Source organism: Pantherophis guttatus, chromosome 2, assembly GCF_059756535.1.
Source record: "Pantherophis guttatus breed Tessera chromosome 2, ASM5975653v1, whole genome shotgun sequence".
NCBI classification, from domain to species: domain Eukaryota; kingdom Metazoa; phylum Chordata; class Lepidosauria; order Squamata; family Colubridae; genus Pantherophis; species Pantherophis guttatus.
This window is the reverse complement of record NC_142064.1, coordinates 153130356-153149525: the sequence shown is the minus strand read 5'-3', so window position 1 is coordinate 153149525 and position 19170 is coordinate 153130356. Positions and strand designations below refer to the sequence as shown.

The following is a 19170-nucleotide window of genomic DNA, read 5'->3' as shown; positions in this document are numbered from 1 at the left end:
GACTCATCCTCCTCTAAACTGAGATATGGAGAGGTATCTGGGGAAGCATCCGGAAGAGTCATCACAATAGCTTGTGTTATGATGGCACAATGCTCAAAGTATCATTTGCTTCCCACCCTTTGCAAGACATCTAAGTCCTGGTAAAGATGTATCCCCTAACCTGCCTGTTTCTATCAGCTCCAGGCAGCCCTTCACAATTTTCTTGTGGAATACATATCTTTTATTGGAGAAGGCTGAACCAAAATAGGAGCTGAGAGGCTCTCCTTTCCTTGTTACTTGTTAACATGTTGTCTTCTTCGCCAAACAACTATGCGGGTATTTTTTTTTTCCTTTCAGTTTCAGCATGTGTAAAGAAGCCCTTTTTAGCATTCTTCACCTAGCTTAGTTCATTCTAAGCTTCCTCTGTCCTGACAGATCAGGCTGCCTGTCTGTTCTCTTCCTTTGTGGACTCTTCCTTTTTTTTCCCCATGTATATGCCCTTTTCTATTTTAATATCTTCCTTAAGCTTTTTGTGTATCACATTGGCTTCTTTTGTTGTCTTTTTTTCCCCTTCTCATTGGAATTGTTTGTTAATTCTTAATCACCTTCTTTAGGAGTACCAACCCTTTTTCCAAATTCTTCTCCTGCCGTAAAATCCTACTTATCTTTGCTCTGTATTAATTAACATCTGTTTTCCTGAGGTCCAAAATAATGTTATGCTATTCCCTTAAAATCAATTCAGTTAGTAACACAGGTCGCAAAAAGGGATCATATGATCCTGGGATCCGTCATAAATATGAGCCAGTTACTAAGCATCCGAAGTTTGATCACATGACCATGGGGAAACTGCAACAGTTGTAAGTATGAAAAACAGTCATAAGTCACTTTTTTTCAGTGCTGATGTATCTTTGACCGGTCACTAAATGAATGGTTATAAAGCGAGGAATACATAGCCTCCAGATAGCCTTTAAATAGCCTTCTTCTATTTGTCTCCCATGTATAAATTTATTTATTTTATTTATTTATTTATTTATTTTATTTCTATACCGCCCTTCTCCCAAAGGACTCAGGGTGGTGTACAGCCTAATTAAAAACACAAAGGTAGACAATATTTAAAAATAATTAAAATTATTAAATGATAGGCCCAATTTATAAAACCCCAAATTTAAAATCCCATTTAAAACCAATTAAAATCTTTATATTGATAGCCCAGCCTGGCGGAACAACATGGTTTTGAGGGCACAGCGAAATACACGGAGATCAGAGATTTTACAAATTTCTGAGGGGAGTTCATTCCAAAGGGCAGGGGCTCCCACAGAGAAGGCCCTCCCCCTGGGTGTCGCCAGCCGACATAATTTGGCTGATGGCACCCTGAGGAGATTCTCTCTGTGGGAGCGAACTGGCCGGTGGGAGGCTACTGGTGGCAGAAGTCGGTCTCGAAGGTACCCAGGTCCAATGCCATGGAGCGCTTTAAAGGTGGTAACCAACACCTTGAATCACACCCGGAAGACCACTGGGAACCAGTGCAGCTCACGCAGGAAGGATGTCACGTGGGCACAACGAGTTGCGCCCATAACCACCCGCGCGGCCGCATTCTGGACCAGTTGAAGCCTCCGGGTGCTTTTCAAGGGGAGCCCCATGTAGAGAGCATTGCAGTAGTCCAGTCGGGAGGTGACAAGGGCATGAGTGACTGTGCGCAAGGCGTCGCGGTCCAGAAAGGGCCGCAACTGGCGGATCAGGCGAACCTGATAAAAAGCCCCCCTGGCCACGGCCATCATATGTTCTTCTAAAGACAGCCGTGTGTCCAGGAGGACGCCCAGATTGTGGGCCCTCTCTGTGGGGTCACCCCCACAGTCACCCCCAATAGTCAGCGATGGCACCAGCTGATTATATCGCGGCGCCAGAAACCACAGCCAGTCGGTCTTGGAGGTGTTGAGTCTGAGCCTATTTCTCCCCATCCAGACCCGCACGGCCTCCAGGCAGCGAGACATCACAACAAGGGCATCGTTGGGGTGGTCTGGGGGGGAGATGTATCATCAGCGTACAGATGGACTCTCACCCCAAAACCACGGATGATCTCACCCAGCGGCTTCATATAAATGTTGAACAGAAGGGGCGAGAGGACCGACCCCTGCGGCACTCCCCATGCAAGGCTGGAAATGAAGCAGACCTAAGAATTCCCCCTCTGGATTTCAATCCTTCCTCTACCCTGGCCACATAAATAGCCAGGTTATTTATTATTTCCTTTATTTGCTATGGTTTGTTTAACAATTGTGCTATTTTTGTGATGCCTAATACTTTAATCTGAATCACATTATAAATTTTTAAAAATGTATTTTCTCTGATCCTTCATGTTTACTTATAAAATGCTCCTCAAGTGGTTTGTTAAACTTATGAGCACAGCTATAACTATGGATGAAAAGGTCAAATAATTTTATGCTTGTAATATTGATATTGTAAAATGTAATTAGTATTGGTAGAAACACTTTTTTCTCTTCGCTATTCTGAACACTCTTAAGTTTTCTAAATAATAAAACCCTAATAATCTCCAATTAATGTTGTATAAACATTACTCTATTGAACCAACATAATGTATCAAGATTTATAACAATATAATAAAAAGGAAAGGAAAAAAGAACGAGACATGTGCAGTTATACATTCTGCTGCTCCTGATAATTTCTCTAAACCAATCTCTGCCTTCTTGTGATGGCTGTAAAAATTATCTGTTTCCTCAAAAATAAGACCCTGTTTTATATTTTTTTGAACCCTGAAATAAGCACTTGGCCTTATTGCCATGTGCTCAAAAGCCTGATTGGGCTTACTATCAGGGGATGTCTTATTTTGGGGAAAACAGGGTAGATGTAGTACTACCTTGTCTTTCTCTTTCCCAACCCACTCCAGCTGCTTTATGAAATCTCATACCGAATACTATAGTCTTGGGTTTTTTTTTTTAAAAAGAGAGAAATGGCAATCAAACATCCAAGATACATTTGGGATAGGAAAGAGAGGATGAGCAAAATTCACCATATTTTTAATATACTTAGGAGAATGTGTTTAGGTGGGATGTTCAGTATATATTGTGCCCTTGTGAAATACTAAAGCTTAAGTTTTAAATACATATCCATTTATATACCTACCTTGTCTTAAGGGTCTCTATCTTGCCATAATAGAAGAGGTAAGACTGTCTGTAATTTTTCTATCTGTTGTCTGCATTTGTGTTTTTGCTGATTTATTAACTAGGACAATGCAAGGAGACTCTGCCCATTATTCCTGGTGTTTGCCTGAGCTTCTGACAGCTTGGTGGAATTGAAACATCTTATTTAAAGCAAGTGAGGATCATTTTAAATATCAGCACTGACACTCAAGGACTCACTGCTAATGGAGTGCACAATAACAGTTATGCAGAAAGGAAGGGAGAAATTCCTCACCAAAATTGCTATGCTTTCAATGGGTAATTTTCCCTCCTTCATGCCTTTGTCTTTAAAATTCCATCTCCTATTTTCTGCCAACTTATCTTCCTAAACCTATAGACTTCATTCTATCTGCTGGTGGCATAGGAAATTTAAGGATATCTTCTGAAATGAAGGCAAGTTCTTACAGGCATCTCGTAATGAGGACTCCGGATCCATCATTGATTTGATTACTAACCAGAAATAGGAAGCTCTCTCTTGTGTGCACTGCTCCCCTGTCTTCTGGAGTGCAGGCTGAATTTCTCAGACTCCCGCCTGCCTTATTTGCTCCTACTACCTGGTTTATTTCTAGACTGCCACCCTTGACTTGTTAATTTGTTCCCCAGTAGTTCCTGCCTCTGGAATTGAATTCAGGAGCAGATTTCAGAAAACATGCCAGTTTAGGATCTTTCATACAGTGGGAAAAGAACGTTATGAGAGTGGATACCATTCAGGATAGGGAAATGTTTATGAGATTTAAATGATTACTTTTGTGCCCTCTTAACTAAAGGCCTACAATACAAATTCCTGATTATATTTGTGCATTAGGGAAGAAATCATGTTATGGAAATCTGATTTGGATAATCAGCAGTCACCCAAGGACAAAGGAGCCAGTGGAATAAAATGCATAAGATGTGTTTTAAGTGCTTATTGAAGTTAAAATTACATCTTAGCACTGACCACCTAAACTTGAAGTAAGAGGAGGGAAGCAGCATTTTTTTTAAAAAAAACAAAAAAAAACAGTTATTTCATTCCACAAAGAGAGCAGTGATTCATTAAAAAGAAAAAATGAAAGACATCAGCCTGGTTTTGAGGCATTCAGAGTTTTTTGATGGCTTACTACATCTGACTCTTATTTTAGTAGAAAAACACTGAAATTCATTAACAGTCTTCCCATTTCCTTCCTCTTTGGGGCTTTGTGCTGTTTTGGAGCTGTTTCTAAATATTTTGTGAAGTGAAGGATAGTTTTACAAATTATTTATACGTGTGTGTCACTTTACAAAATGTTTTAAGGGCAGAATATTCACGGAGGCTTTGGGGGAGGAGCAAGATAAAAACTTTTATGCAGATCAGTAACACTAAACGAATTCAACAAGCACGGAATCCAACATTGAAGCCTTGTGTTCTTTTGCTCTATAAAGTTAAGAAGTATAATTTATTTTGTATTTTAAAGAACATCCAAAACCTCAGGTTATCATGACATTCCTAAAGAATCCTAATGCACAATACATGCCTTATTCACACAGGAAAGTGAATAATTTCACTGTATTTTTTCTTTTCTTTTCTCCTCTTAGTTGGAATATTGACAGCTGGGTTGGTTTTTTTTTTTTAAGATTTATTCATTTTCTCTTTTGCTTCCCCCTCCTCTTTGCTTAAGAAAGAACAGTACTGGAAGTGGGAAATATTTCAGAACTTCAGTTTGCTTTATTAGGAACCATTAAAGAGTTTCACTTCTAGGCAACACTGACAAGCTTTAAAAATCTGCTTGTTACATTGTCAAAGGTGCCCAGAAGTATGCTTCTGCCAATAGCTACCCTAGCTTGTTATTCTAATTGCAGACAAATTCCATTCCTCTAATGTAAAGGGCCACATGTTGCTAGTATCTGGTATGCCTTTCTCAAAAGCGCCCATTGTCTTTTATACCATGAATGGGAGACCAGTATCAATTTGTGCAAACAATTTCTGGCGTCAGAATGATGATTGGGTGTAGAGGTCATCCTACGTTCCAATCTACAGGCTGATCTTTGGGGTAGATAATACATTTGGCCAGTGTGATGAATTAGAACCGGCCTAATTCCCAATTCATATATCACACCCCAAAAAGGTGAGGGAATTATGGTGACAATGGAATCGCTTCTGCTTCAGTGTCTTCCAGGGTGGATTTGATTTAAATCGAGTTGATTTAAATCACGATTTAAATCATGATTTAAATCACTAGTAAAAAGGCTTGATTTAAATCAACTCAATTTAAATCATAATTTTTAAAGAGCAACTGTAATCTCTGCTACTCCTTTGACCCACTGTTGACTCACCGATAGTCCCAGTGTTGCAGAATATACAGCCTTGTGCTACATAACTAAACTCCATTTCATGCTGAATAAATTAAATTATTTATGTATCTTAAATAGAAAACTATCTTACGATAGATTTTTACCCCAAAAGTTTTTTATTGAAATAAATTCGATAAAAATCAAAAAAATCCGATTTAAATCAAAAAAATCCGATTTAAATCAAAAAAATCTGATTTTTTTTATTATTTTTTTTAAATCATTGATTTTTATCCACCCTGGTATCTCCTGTCCCCATCTTTGATTTTCCTGTCTGCTTTGTTCTTAAGACAGCAGGCTGCAACCTGTGAGCCGCAACCCACTACTGAGCGGTGGCCTATTTGCAACTGGGCCGCATGAGTGGGGTGGGCCGGAGCGCACGCTTGCAACCCCGCTCACACAAATAAAGCTGTGTGCACGTGCCTGCTCATCACACAAAACCATCCCCTCTTCCTCACCCTCACCCTCTCACGCCACCCTCACCTGGAAAGATTGGGAAATGTTGTCTTAAGAGACTGCAACATGTTATTTGCAGATTAGTGGTCTCTTCCATTAACATGGGATTCTCAGTTACAGGAGAAAAGAGCCAGGAACAAAACAGGGGAGCTTCCAGATCCATATTTCCTCCACCCATGTTCAGAGTGGCAACATGGTATTGGCAGGAAAGATTAAGTATTGCTGGAGCTTTTTACTTGCAGCATGTAAGAAATTGAAGCACCACTATAAGAAATTATTGCTTCCTCCAACACTGGTAAACAATAAAAGCTAAAGCTAGCCTGGGATAAGAACAGAAGTTGGGTTAAGATTTATTATTTATTTATTTATTGCCAACTCGCCAAGGACTCCCAGTGGTTTACATCTTCTTACATAATCGATGAAAAAAAAAAAACACCACATGCAGCCATTAAGGGGGCAAACCATTGATTCATGGACACACACAAACACACAGCATTCTCTATCCCAGCAACATCCTATAAATTAGAATGCTTTATCTGTTTTATCTGCCCTCTGTAAATGATACAAAAGAAGGCGCTATCTGGTTCTCCAGGAGAAGGCTATTTCCAAAGGGATGGGGAAAAGTTTGAAAAATATTGCCTCCTGACCCCCTCTCGCCCTGAATCCCCCTGAGGTTTTATGTGATAAACTAGGTCCTGAAACTGCAATAATAAAGGGAACGACTGACTGAAGCATTGACAGCATATTGAATAAAGGCTTCAAGACTAACAAAGTAATCTATTGCATTGTTCTTGGAAACAAGCTCCACTATACCAAACAGAATTTATTTTGTTTCAGTACACTGCTGTTGTTGCAGACTTATGATGTACAGTAGTGCTAAGACCTCAATTGTGGAGAGGCTATGTTTTTACCCTTGGGGGGAGGGGAGTTGAAAGGGGGTTTGAAGGTTCCTTTCTTCCTGGAATGAGAATGTGGGAAGTCAGTTCTGGAGCTCTGGAAATATAAGGGAGAACTTGAGAGAATCCCCTTCCCTTTGCAATGAAAGTGTACTCAAGTTTTTGTATCGTTCTGAATCCCGGTAGTAGGACAACTTCGAGGATGTTGCTTGGTAGGAGCGTATGAACCAAGCCTAATTGGAATAACCTACATTCAGACAACCAATTCAAAGTGATGTTGGATTTGGGAGGGGAAGGGGACGGGAGGGGAGGGGGAATAGGGGATTGTTTTTTGTGAAGATCTAGATGGGGGGGGGTGTTGGAGGAAAATTGGAGGAACTTGAGAACTGGGACAGGATTCTACAATGTTGGACAAATTTGGTGTCCCTCCCTGCTTCTAGCCCAGCTGCTCCAACCCTATGGCCAGTGAGACTTGAGATCTATATATAATAAGACTTTGGCTTATCCATAACTAGTAACAGATGAACATGTGCACATAACATAAATCACCAAAACTAAGGTAAGTAAAGACAGGGTGATATTTTCTAAGAAATCTATTCTCCACTTTTGGTGCTTCAGCAACCCCAGTGAAGGTGATGATTCCTTCTTTGAAATTCTGACAAGATGGTATGACTCTGAGGTAGCTCATGTAGAAAATACTTGTGGCTGAAGTTGTGCTCTAAAGAATTAAGGGTACTGCTGGGCAATGGATCAGGAGACTAGAAGCATTTTTTCCAACTAACAAATTTTATTAAATCGGTATAAACTTTTACTGCATCTAATGAAACTTTATGCCTTTTACTAACATTTGTTCATCATAAAAGGCACTACAAGATTCTTGATTTTTTTTGCACCATAAACTAATAGGCTTTCTTCTTACAGTGTTGGGGTATTACAAGTATCCTCTCCTTGGTCCCTTGATTTCAATCCTGAGATGGTGGTTGATTCATTCAGCTCTTGTGGCTGGGCATTTCAACTTCTATACCTGGGAAATGGATTCGGTACAGCCCAGGAGTTCATGGCCACCAAACATGGGTTTGTGCCAGGACATAACTGGCTCAATTCATACAATGGTTTTTACCCTTCTGCAGTTGGTTTATGATCTGAAATTAAAGGATGCTTTTTTTCACCCCTTTGTCATGATCTGGTCATTTTCTGGTCAATTCACTCGGAGGTGAATTGACACCTCCAATATCTGCAAGGAGGAAAGATCAGTTAGGATGATTCATTTCATGCAACTTAGGGATCTGGTTGATTTCCAACAAGCAGTTGAGGAGTTAATAAAATGATCTGGCAAGCAATTCTACAGCATTTATTGTGAATTACTTAAATGCTGCATTGGCTAGGATGCGGGATGTCATAAATATAATGATGATCTTCAGTTTTCTACCCTTATACTGGCTTAACAGGAAATCCAAGTGTCTGGAGGCTGGCAGGGGCTGGATCATTTGAAATATGATAAAGTTGAATCCTGTACGATGGAGCGGTTGTTTGTTCAGAAATTGTCTGGTTCCTTGGAAATTGCATATTTCCTCCAGATGGGATTGCAGTGTTCCAGAATGCACTGTTCTAGAAAGAAGAAGTCTTGGGATCAAAGAGAATTCTTGGAATCATAGGTTCCTGCAGCAGCAGCAGCAACCTATGGCTGTGAGAACTTTTGCCCAGCTTCAACTGGGGCATTATTCTTGGAACTTGATCTGCAGCCCATAGTCATTCACTCTTTCATCATGTTCTGTAAGGACTACTGCCGTGCCCTCTATTTGGAGCTGGCTCTGAAAATTATTCAGAAACTTCAAGTGGTTCATAATGCAGAGGGCTGTAGCCTCCCCAGCAAAAACCCAATGAGCAGAGAGCGATGGCTCTTCAATGGCTGAATAGTGGTTCAATATAAGTTTCTCATACAATTAAAAAAGCTGATTATAACCTACAAAACCCTTTGTGGCTTGGGTCCTAGTTACCTTGGAGACTGTCTGCTTCAAATAGAATCTGGCTACCCTACAAATTTGAGTCAGCAAAGTATGCTGTGTGTTCTCCACCTCTGTAGAGCTAAAGGGAGGAGAAAGGGGGAGGTCAGAAAATATGCCAGCTCTGTTTCTGCACCAGCCCTCGAGGTAAAGATAATCCTTTTCATCAATCAAGTAAATAAATAAAATTGAAGAGTCTTTTTTTCATTGGACTTTTGCATCTTAAGATATTAGGGGTACAGTATATCTATTCCATTTTTCTTACTATATTATTTTACTGCAGTTTTTAAAACTGTTTTTATGTGTAGAAAGCAGCCTAGAGTTATATGATTGGGGTGGCATAGAAATGATCTAAAATATAGAAATAAAATTGTAGCGCAAGATTAGAAGTGCATTTGTGAATTATGAGAAACATGTATAAGCAGAACCTGTCTTTTTTTTTAAAGATATTTACTGATTTACTGCTATTTACTGATTTGGAAATAACAATAAATTATGGATATTTTTAGAAACCAAGAAGTTACTATTTACTTTCATGAAGGAAGAATAATAAATAGTACAGTTTGAGCACAAAGACTTTTTTTAATGTAGCTATTAGTTCCAATACATAAAAGGAAAAAAAGAACAGAGCATGCTTTTTCTGGGGGAGACAGTTTGGTATGATGCTTTGAAGATACCAGGATAGAAACCAGGAGGCTGTGAGTTCTAATCCTCCTCAGGCATGTAGCCAGCTTGATGGGCCAGCTGCTGTCTCTCAGCCCTAGAAAGAAGGTAATGGCAAACCACTTTCCAAAACCTTACCAAGGAAACCGTGAGCACAAAAAACAAAACAAAACAAGCACCACCCTGGAACGAAAGGCATAACATAAATGTAAAGGAATTTGTAAGTTAAATTTGGTAAAACACATATTTTGGAATGAAGTAACAAGAGAAATTATTTAAATTCGGATTAGAAATTCTACAGCCAGATATAGCGCTAGTAGTATTGAGTAATAATAGAAGGTAAAAATAAAGGGTTCTGTGTCAGGATAGAAAGATCTTATCTCTAGACCAGAGGTTTCCATATTTGGCAACTTTAAGACTTGTGAACTTCAACTCCCAGAAGGCTATGCTGGCTCCCAGAAGCTATGCTGGTTAAGGTATTATGGGAATTGAAGTCCACAGATCTTAAAAGTTGCCAAGTTTGGAGACTCCTTCTATAGACTCCCTGCCGACCCACTCACCAGTAGTGGGTTTCAATTTCGGCCACTACTGGTTTGATCGTGGGCGCGTGGGTGCTCCCATGTGAGTGTGACACTTTTGCACATGCACAGAAGCTTCTGCGCATGCACAGAGACATCCAGGCGGGTGGGCGGAGCCTCCCGCCGCCGTTATCTGTTTGCCGGATCCAGGGTGAACTGGTAGCAACCTACCACTGTCAATCTCCCCTTGATGAGAAATCAATTCCCTTACTTAGAGCAGATATTGGATTGCACTCAATCATGGGAGACAATATACTGCCCATGATGCTTTACTCTTTGTGTAATTTATTCCCTATATTAATTTCTCCTTTATATCGCTTCAGGAAAAGATATTCCATTCGCTTGCTAATGAAAAAGGAAATGTAGGATCCTTGCATTCTGTTTGTGGCTGCGGCTGAACTTGAGACTAACGAGATGATGAACTTGTATAGAAGAGCCATGGCAACCCAGTCTTTGACAAAGAATAGTTGTGATTATATCCCAACGAAAAGAGTAACAATGGTGTGAGCAAAGAGCATATGTGCCCATTACTTTAGACAACATTATCTTGGTCTAACAGGCTATTTCTGACATTTCAAATAACGGCGCTTCTGGAGAGAGGTAACAGCTGTTAGTGCCTCTTGCATATTCTTGTCCGTAGCAACCTAAACCACTAGCTGTCACCTTGGTGCCTTGAAGCAAGATTCCTACTATTTTCTGAACTTCAAAGCTTCCAAATGTGCAGTCACCACATGGACAGCCTCCATGCTAATATCAGCAAGGCAGACAGTCTGCCTGGCTCTATTGGATTTGCCCTCCTTATTCACAGTTTGAGATGGTGGTTTGTTTTTTTTTAACTGCCTTCTGAAAGCAAACAACAGCACTGCGTACATGGAAAAGAAGGAGTGTCTCTAGACTTCAAGGCAATCATTAGATAATCACCTCTCATTATTAAACTTTAATTTAAATTGTGTATTGAAAAGAACAAACAAACTTGTATCAAAGGAGCCTCTGGCATTTTTCAGCACTTGATTAAATTTGAGGGTGTGGGGGTTGAAAGCCGTGTAGATTCTTTGACTTATTTCCTCTGAGTTTCCATCTTCTGGTTTCTCTCATTTCTGCAAGGAAACAATATGAATTACTGCTCAAGACTAGATCTTTCTTTTCAGATGGATTAAACTAGAAATATAGATTCAAGACTTTTTACTAGTTGCCCCCCATAGTGTGCCCCAAATTTATTCCTCATTGTTTCCCTTCCTTGTTAATCAGCAGGTTCATACATTTCCATCCTTAATTCTTCACGTTTTCCATCTCTGGGTTCTCATGAGTAATATGTAGGTATATGTATCTTGTCCATCCTATTGTCAATCCTTAGAAAACTGTCCCTACATATTTCATTGTGATACATAGCAGAATTTGCTAAATGTAAAGTTCAGGGGCTGGAAATAGAGGTTCAAAAGTATTTCTACTAGAAAATGATTTGTGTGACATTAGTATTTGAGCAATGTACATATTCCTTTCCTACCATTGATATTCCAAAAAGAAGGAAAATTGTTATTCGTTTTACATTTCCCTCGTCTCTTACTTTGGTGAGAAATGTTCGAAAGGAGAGGAGAGGAAGAGTTTTATAGCTCTGGTGGGACCATCATCATGACAATTTCACAGAATGCAAAGAATGATCGAACAGGCAATTGGACTGGGAGGGTATATGAATTTGAAAATTCAAAGCAGGGGTGAAATGCTCCCGGTTCGGACCATTTCGGCCGAACTGGTAGCGATGGCAGCCGGTGGTTCGGAGAACCAGTAGCGATGGCAGCATGAAGCTCTGCCCACCCACCCAGTTATCGTTACTTCCTGGTTTTAACCAGGAAGTAATGTGTTTTTTACCCTCTGCGCATGCACAGAAGGGTTTGCGCATGCGCAGAAGGTCCGTGTGCGCACGTGACTTCCGGACCGGTTGGGAAGGTAAGTAGATTTCACCCCTGATTCAAAGGTAGAGGTGGATGAAAATTGCCCAAAATAATTGTCCATTGGTATAAAGCTACTTCAGAGCGATGCAACAAAGCAATATGACAATACTAGCCAGTTTCATATAATTCTACATGAAGGAACATTTTCTCACCTAAAATTTGGCTGCTTCAGAATGATTCTGTTACCCACTCTGAATTAATACTAGAATAATTTTATACAGATATAGGGATATTATATTAAATGGACCTGTAACAGTGCACAGTGATTATTCCTCCCTCCCTCCCTTCCTTCATCCTTCCCCTTCAATGTAAATATTATGGGATAATCCAATCTGAAGAAAATGATCAGCTTCTTTGTCAGGAATCAGAATCTTCTCATCCCAGAAAATATATTTGTCCAAGGCATATATTAGATGCCTTGCAACATAACGGCAGTTTGTACAACACAGCTTACAATATAAAACATACAATTTAGTATCCATATAAATTATTCATAAAATTAAACATCTGTTTCCAACAAAGGTAAGTGTGAACCTTTTAAAGCGATCTAATTTGAAAAGATAAATAGAAAGGTATATAAAACACAAAGTAGTTAAAAGCCAAATAAAAGTAGAAAAAACAGGATTACAAAACCTTGTTAAAGATAGCCACCTGTCTTCCCCTTGTGTAGGACCATCAGGAAAGGCCCTTTGCTGTTTCCTGACAGCTTTACAAACCTTAGTGGCAAGTCAAAAGATATACATCAGCAGGTTCATGAGGTTGAGGCTCAAAACATCCAAGCACAAGCTCCTTTTTTGAATTGGATCTGGAAATGTTCTGGCAATCAGGGAGTCTGTTGGTAAACTGATTCATCCCTTTACTCCATCCAAGATCCAAGAGGCCATGTTTTACCTTAATTAAAATATCTGAAACATTTTCAAAGATAGCCTCTTAGTATGTGATAAATACTGTATACCAGTGGTGAAATGTAAAATTTGTTCCTACCGGTTCTGTGGGCGTGGCTTGGTGGGGAGAGAGGGTAAGGGGACTGGGTGGGTGTGGCCAACTTTTTAAATTTATTTTTCAAAGCATTTTTTTTACAACCTCTTCGGTCAAAGAGGCTGTAGAAAAAATGCTTTTAAAAGTCTCTGACGATCCCAGCTGAGCCACACGATAATCAGACGCTTTTTTTTTTTACTTTTAAAAGCATATTTTCGGCCGAAGAGGTTGTAGAAAAAAATGCTTTTAAAAGTAAAAAAAAAAGCCTCTGATGATCGCGCTGCTCAGCTGGGCGGGGGGGGGGGGGCACAGGGATTTTTGCTACCAGTTCTCCGAACCACCCACCGCCATCGCTACCGGATCGAGTGATCCAGCCCGAACTGGGAGCATTTCACCTCTGCTGTATACATTACTGAAATTAGTTCTTTTTTCCCCAGATAGGGATAGAGAAGACGGACCAACCAAGTTGGTAAAGACAGCTGCTGAATTATGCTTACCCAGGCAACACCAAATTAAGAAATTCATCTAAAATACAGAGATGATGATGTGATCTTATCAAAGATCATTTGAATCCTGTATCCAAACTTTTCCCACCCCCAATTTTGCATGGATAAATTTTTTGCTTCTTCTCCCACCTCCCCATCCATCCATCCATCCATCCATCTCCAGACTGCCTTCAAACAGCTACTCAAGAGTTTCATACCCTGCCTGGAATCAGGAAGTAGAAGGCAGAGTCGTCTTCTACATGTTGATCCTACTGCAGCTCAGAACTCCAGGTAACTTTCCTTCTTTAATTAGGAAGGAAGCTTGCCTTATCCCAAATAAAAATGCAGATTGTTCAAAAAATCAAGTTTGCAACAGATCTTACACACTGTGTTCTTTGACCCCTTTGTAATTTTTTTTTTGTTCCAACAGCAGAATTTTAAATGATTTTTTTTATAATTAAAGTCTAATAAGTGAAAATGGCAAGTGAATAATAAAAGCTTATGGGAAAGTAGGCCATGCTATCAGAACAGAGACAAAGAAGAGTTGCTGTAACTAATCGAGATGTGTAAGATTATGGCTTGGTTATGTATCTCTTAGCTATGTATCCCTTGGCGTATGTAGTAGTATATTGTTCAATTTCATCATCTCCCTTTTCTCCTCCATCTCTCTCATTCTCTCCCTTCTTCTTCTCTTTTTATTAAGGTACATGATCACATCCCTGGACCGAACCCACGCCGGCTTCTACCGCTGCATTGTGCGCAATCGCATGGGAGCCCTGCTGCAAAGACAGACCGAAGTACAAGTGGCATGTAAGTGCTGATGAGCCCTATCCTCCCAATGGTTTAGGAATGCGCAAGGCATCCTTCTATAACAAAGACAGCTACAAGTCAAAAGGGCGGCCAAGATTGTCATGTTGCCTGAATTAATGTTTGGACCACTTGTTAAAAATGGGATAATGAGATTAGGATTTTAAAAGGCTTTAAAGGTGCAGTGCACGTTATGAAGGACCTCTCCAGAGTGGAAGAAGTACTTCAAGCAAAAAGGAGAAAATTAACTAAGGGGCAAAGCTGTATGGAAGAGCATGTCACAGAATACCAAAGGGAATTATAGCTGATTAGTCAAACATGGGCTTTGATTCTGTGAGTCTGAAAACACTTTCGTAAAAGAATCATTCCTAAGACAATGCAGGATAAAGGAATTGCTTCAGTTGCAATTTTGTGTTCTCTACTTGGGGGTTTGCCTTCTATTATTACATTCGTGTATGTTGTTATTTTATTTTATGAACTTTTGGACAGTTTAGAAATGCATTCACTTGCTTTGCCAAGTTGCTTTGCCAAGTTAATTGTGAGGTTGCTTTGGATTTCCTTCTAATTGCAAGCAGCCCCTATATTGTCTTCTCCATCAAAGTCAGGAAATTTTGCTAATTTCAGTGATAAATTTTTAGGTAAGAAGGCTCTGGTACCTTATTTTTTTTTTAAAAAAAAAACAACAACCAGAATTTATCCTTGGTCACTAATAGAACAACCAGTCAGTATCAGTTGTGGGTTTCTACCGGTTCGCCCCAATTTGGGCAAACCGGTAGTGGCAGCAGTGGGATGCTCCACCCACCCACCCACCCGGATGTCATCACAGACGCTCTGCACATGTGCAGAAGGTTCTGCATATGCACAGAAGCGCCGCACACGAGTGAAGTGAGCATGTACACACGCGTGCTCCCGTTTCCGAACCAGTAGCAAAGTGGAACCCACTACTGGTCAGTATTAACAGTTGAGCAACATTTGGATGATCCTTAATAAGCAAAGTTAAGTGAAAAAAAGTGGTGGCTCAGCAGACTGATAGCATTGTGATTAACACCAGCTGCCTGCAATTACTGTAAGTTCGAATCTCACCAGGCTCAAGGTTGACTCAGCCTTCCATCCTTTCTAAGGTAGGTAAAATGAGAACCCAGTTTGTGGGGGCAATAAGCTGACTTTGTATAAATATACAAAAGTATGAAGGCTATTGCTTAACACATTGTAAGCTGCCCTGAGTCCCCGGAGAAGGGCGGCATATAAATCAAATTTAAAAAAAAAAATTGTTGGGAGCTAAAGAGCTCTTCAGTTGAGCCATGCAAAATAGAATTCGCACCAACAAACTGGAAGAGAAAAGCAGGGAAACTGAAATTAACGGAAAGGCTCTTTCTTAACAGTGTGAGTTATGAACTATATGAAAAGAACATCATCAAACCAGGACTTCTTTCACCTTTTTCAGATCGAGATTAGAGGAACTTGCAAAGGACATCGCTCAGCCAACTGCAAATTTTTTAGATATCGGAATCATGAAAGGAATTTTTGTAGCTGTGCTCTATATATTAGAAGTCACCTTCCAGGCTTTATCACACTTTATTAATCCTCTGTCAACAATAAGCTGACCTTTGATAGCTGTGCCAAATCATAGAAACCTCAAATCACAAAAGCAATGTCTGCTTCTTCCATGCTGAGAGATTACATTTAAATGTCTTTTTTTTTTCTCAATTTCTTGCTTCTCTTTTTAAAGCCCTTTCAGATTGCACATCATTATTTGTAAAAAATTTCAATGGCAAGTGAGACCTGATGGTTTTTGTTTTTTTCCTATTTTCACGTAATAGTTTTGACCTTTGGTCCCTTAAGATTTTCTTATAAAGAAGAAAGTTCTTGGGGGTTTGAGGGTCATCAGAAGACCTGGAAACTGGATGGCTAAGTGAGCGTAAAAAGGGCTGAAATAGCTGTGGGAGGCAGTCAGCAGATTAAGGGGAAGGTTAGTATTATAACACAGTGTTTCTCAACCTGGGCAACTTGACGAGGTGGCTGGGGAATTTTAGGAGTTGAAGTCCAGACATCATCAAGTTGAGAAATGCTGTTATAACACATTTCATTAAAGTTCGTGGAAATCCAGTTTGAGAAGCTATTTTCCTGAAACGTTAAATCCTTCAGATAGTTTTTAGCAAAAGCAAGCCATTCTCCTCCACAACACTTTCTGGAAGGCAGGGAAAGTAAACAGCATTTATAACAATTACACCACCATTGCCTGTCGGAGGGATAAGCTGTCTGTATAAATCAGATCTAGTCTCTCCAACATGCAGGCAAGAAGCCTGAAACATTAATGACCAAGCTTCAGTCGGCAGCAGAATCTGGATCAGGCCGCTGGCACCTATGACAATTAGCTGGGGAATCTTACGCCTTGCCACTGCAGAGTATACTGTCTGGGAAGCAAGAGAGGAGGGATTTTATCTGGGATAAGAAGTAATTTGGAGGACAACACTTCGGAACACAGGAATATTTATAAGTCTTAACATAGCCTTCCCCAATCTAGTACAGGTAGTCCTCGATTTGCGACCACAATTGTGCCCAACATTTCTGTTGCTAAGCAAGACATTGGTTAAGTGAGTTTTGTCCCATTTTACGGCCTTTCTCGCCACAGTTGTTAAGTGAATCCCTGCAGTCGTTAAGTTAGTAACATGGTTGTTAAGTGAATCTGGCTTCCCCGTTCACTTTGCTTTTTCAGAAGGTCCCGAAAGGGAATCACGTGATCCCCTTTGGACACTGCAACCATCATAAATATGAAACAATTGCCAAGCACCTGAATTTTGATCATGTGACCATGGGGAAATGCTATAACAGTCGTAAGTGTGAAAAGCAGTCATAAGTCACTTTTTTGAGTGTTATTGTAACTTTCAATAGTCACTAAACGAATGGTTGTAAGTCAAGGACTACCTGTAACCTAAGTTTATGTTCTCAGCAATTCAAAATCCTGAGTCAGAATTCCAGTAATATGAGTCACTTCAAAGGTACCAAGCGAATTCTGGTTCAAAAAAAAAAAAGCAGAACTAATGTACGGGGAATTAACATTAATTGATACACTTCAACATAAAAAAGATAAAGAAGGAAGCCTGCCATCTTCTGACAATGTATTCCTCTATCATAGTGAGTTGCTGCTGCACTGTTATGCTACAGATATGGAATGGTAGAATCAATTTCCCTATTGTGGCATTTACTCCCCTTTGTGTACTCAGTTATTTGCAGCTATAAGAAGCTGATTGAAGAAAAGACTACTGTCTCTCCGGTGCCTGTTGTTTTGTTGTTTAAGGGCTGTTCTGCCACAGCTTCAAGCCTCCATAATGAAGTTGAATGTGTGTGAAGCCTGAAGTTGATATCTCCAAAGATATCTCCTTAACTTCCCTCCTGATGTTCCTTATTAGATGTAGTCCCAAATTGGGAATCAGCCTAAGTGGACTTGGTGCTTCATCAGCGTTCTCCAAATGAAGATCTATGAGCCAATGATCTCTAGTGCAAAAGAAAATTAAAATAAAGAGAGCCAGTGGAAAGTGTTGGCTGGGGTTGGTGCGGGGGAGGGACATCTTGTGGCTTTTAGTGTGTGGAAACATTCTGCAAAGACTCAAGATTTAGTATGCCAATTTTCAGGACTCTTCGCCTTTCTGTCAGGGAGAAAGATATTTTTCCCTCTCCCGCAATTGGGAAAAGGAAATAATTGCTGTCAAAGATTGGGAAAAAAGCAGATCCATGGGCATCTCCTAACCTTACGTTCATGAATCTGTTTCCACAAACTGGGGGGAAATGTTCCAAACGTTTAAAATAGCCTTAAGAAACTAGTGTTCCTGGGGCCTCAGCCAGGCACAGAGTCTGAAGGTTGCTTTCAATTCCACATTTCACCCTTAGCCTGGGCTAAACCCAGCTCTTACAGAGCCTGCCTTAAAATCCCTCTCTCCCTTCCTGTTCCAATTTTGCCATTTCCCCCTCCCCAAAAACAGCCCCCTTCTCCAAAGGTTGATGGCAAATCAGGCAGCTAATAGGAAATTAATCAGGCAGCTGTGGTGCTGCTAATGGCCAAGTCGTTAAAAAGAGATTCCTTACACGTTTTTAATTACAGCAATTAAATCAAGTCAATAAAATGTCTCCCCCACCCCCATCCCCACCCCCGTTTTGTCATTAGTACTATTATTATTAAAGGTGCTATAAATTTCCTACACACAAACAGCTGCGGCCATGAGGAGGCCCTGACCTCCATCCCTTCAGAGACAAGGTTGCTGGTTGCATTGTGTGAGGAGAAGAAAGGCACCCCGCTGTAGGTACCCGTGTCTGAAAGCTATTTGGCCATTTTTAGGGGTGAGCGAGAGTGGGCATACAAGAGGCACGACTCACAACAAATGTCTACCAGCAGTAGAGGAGAATGCTCTGAATGTAGAAGAACAAAGCTTTGTTTGCAGGGTCTGTCTGTAAAAGAGAGTTTGTTAACCACAGGTCAATGCCAGGGTAAAGTGTGTGAAACATTCATTTGTGTGGCTTTTGCTCTAAAGAATCTGGAGAGGCACCTTAATAACTGCGTTCTAAAGAAGTTTGTTCCCCCCACTGCAGCTTTTTGGCCGCTTCTTGCGATACAATTTTTTTTTTCCCTCCAAGAAGCTATAGAAGGCATGTTTTATTGTGTCAGCTGTGAAGGGTGCTCATTCACATATATAAATTGCCACCTTTCAAAGAACACACATGCAGTGACTAAGAATGGTCCTGCCATATTACTCCCGTATATTTTGCAAGGAGAAAACTGTCATTTGTATGGATATCCTTTCATACCTTGTACATGACATGGACATTTTGGCACTTAGCAATCCATTGCCTCCATCAAAATACTACACAAAGCCACTTGCTGTG

The 19170-nt window shown here is 40.2% G+C and overlaps 1 protein-coding gene across 2 annotated transcripts in view; it reads left to right on the top strand.

Moving 5' to 3' along the window:
* The window catches only part of SDK2 (sidekick cell adhesion molecule 2), a 418564-nt gene that overhangs the window by 298078 nt on the left and 101316 nt on the right, over positions 1-19170 (top strand). For both annotated transcript variants that reach the window (XM_060688791.2, XM_060688790.2), the window contains exon 3: positions 14189-14295. In XM_060688791.2, the coding sequence (XP_060544774.2) occupies positions 14189-14295 (107 nt within the window). The remainder of the gene's footprint in view (positions 1-14188; positions 14296-19170) is intronic.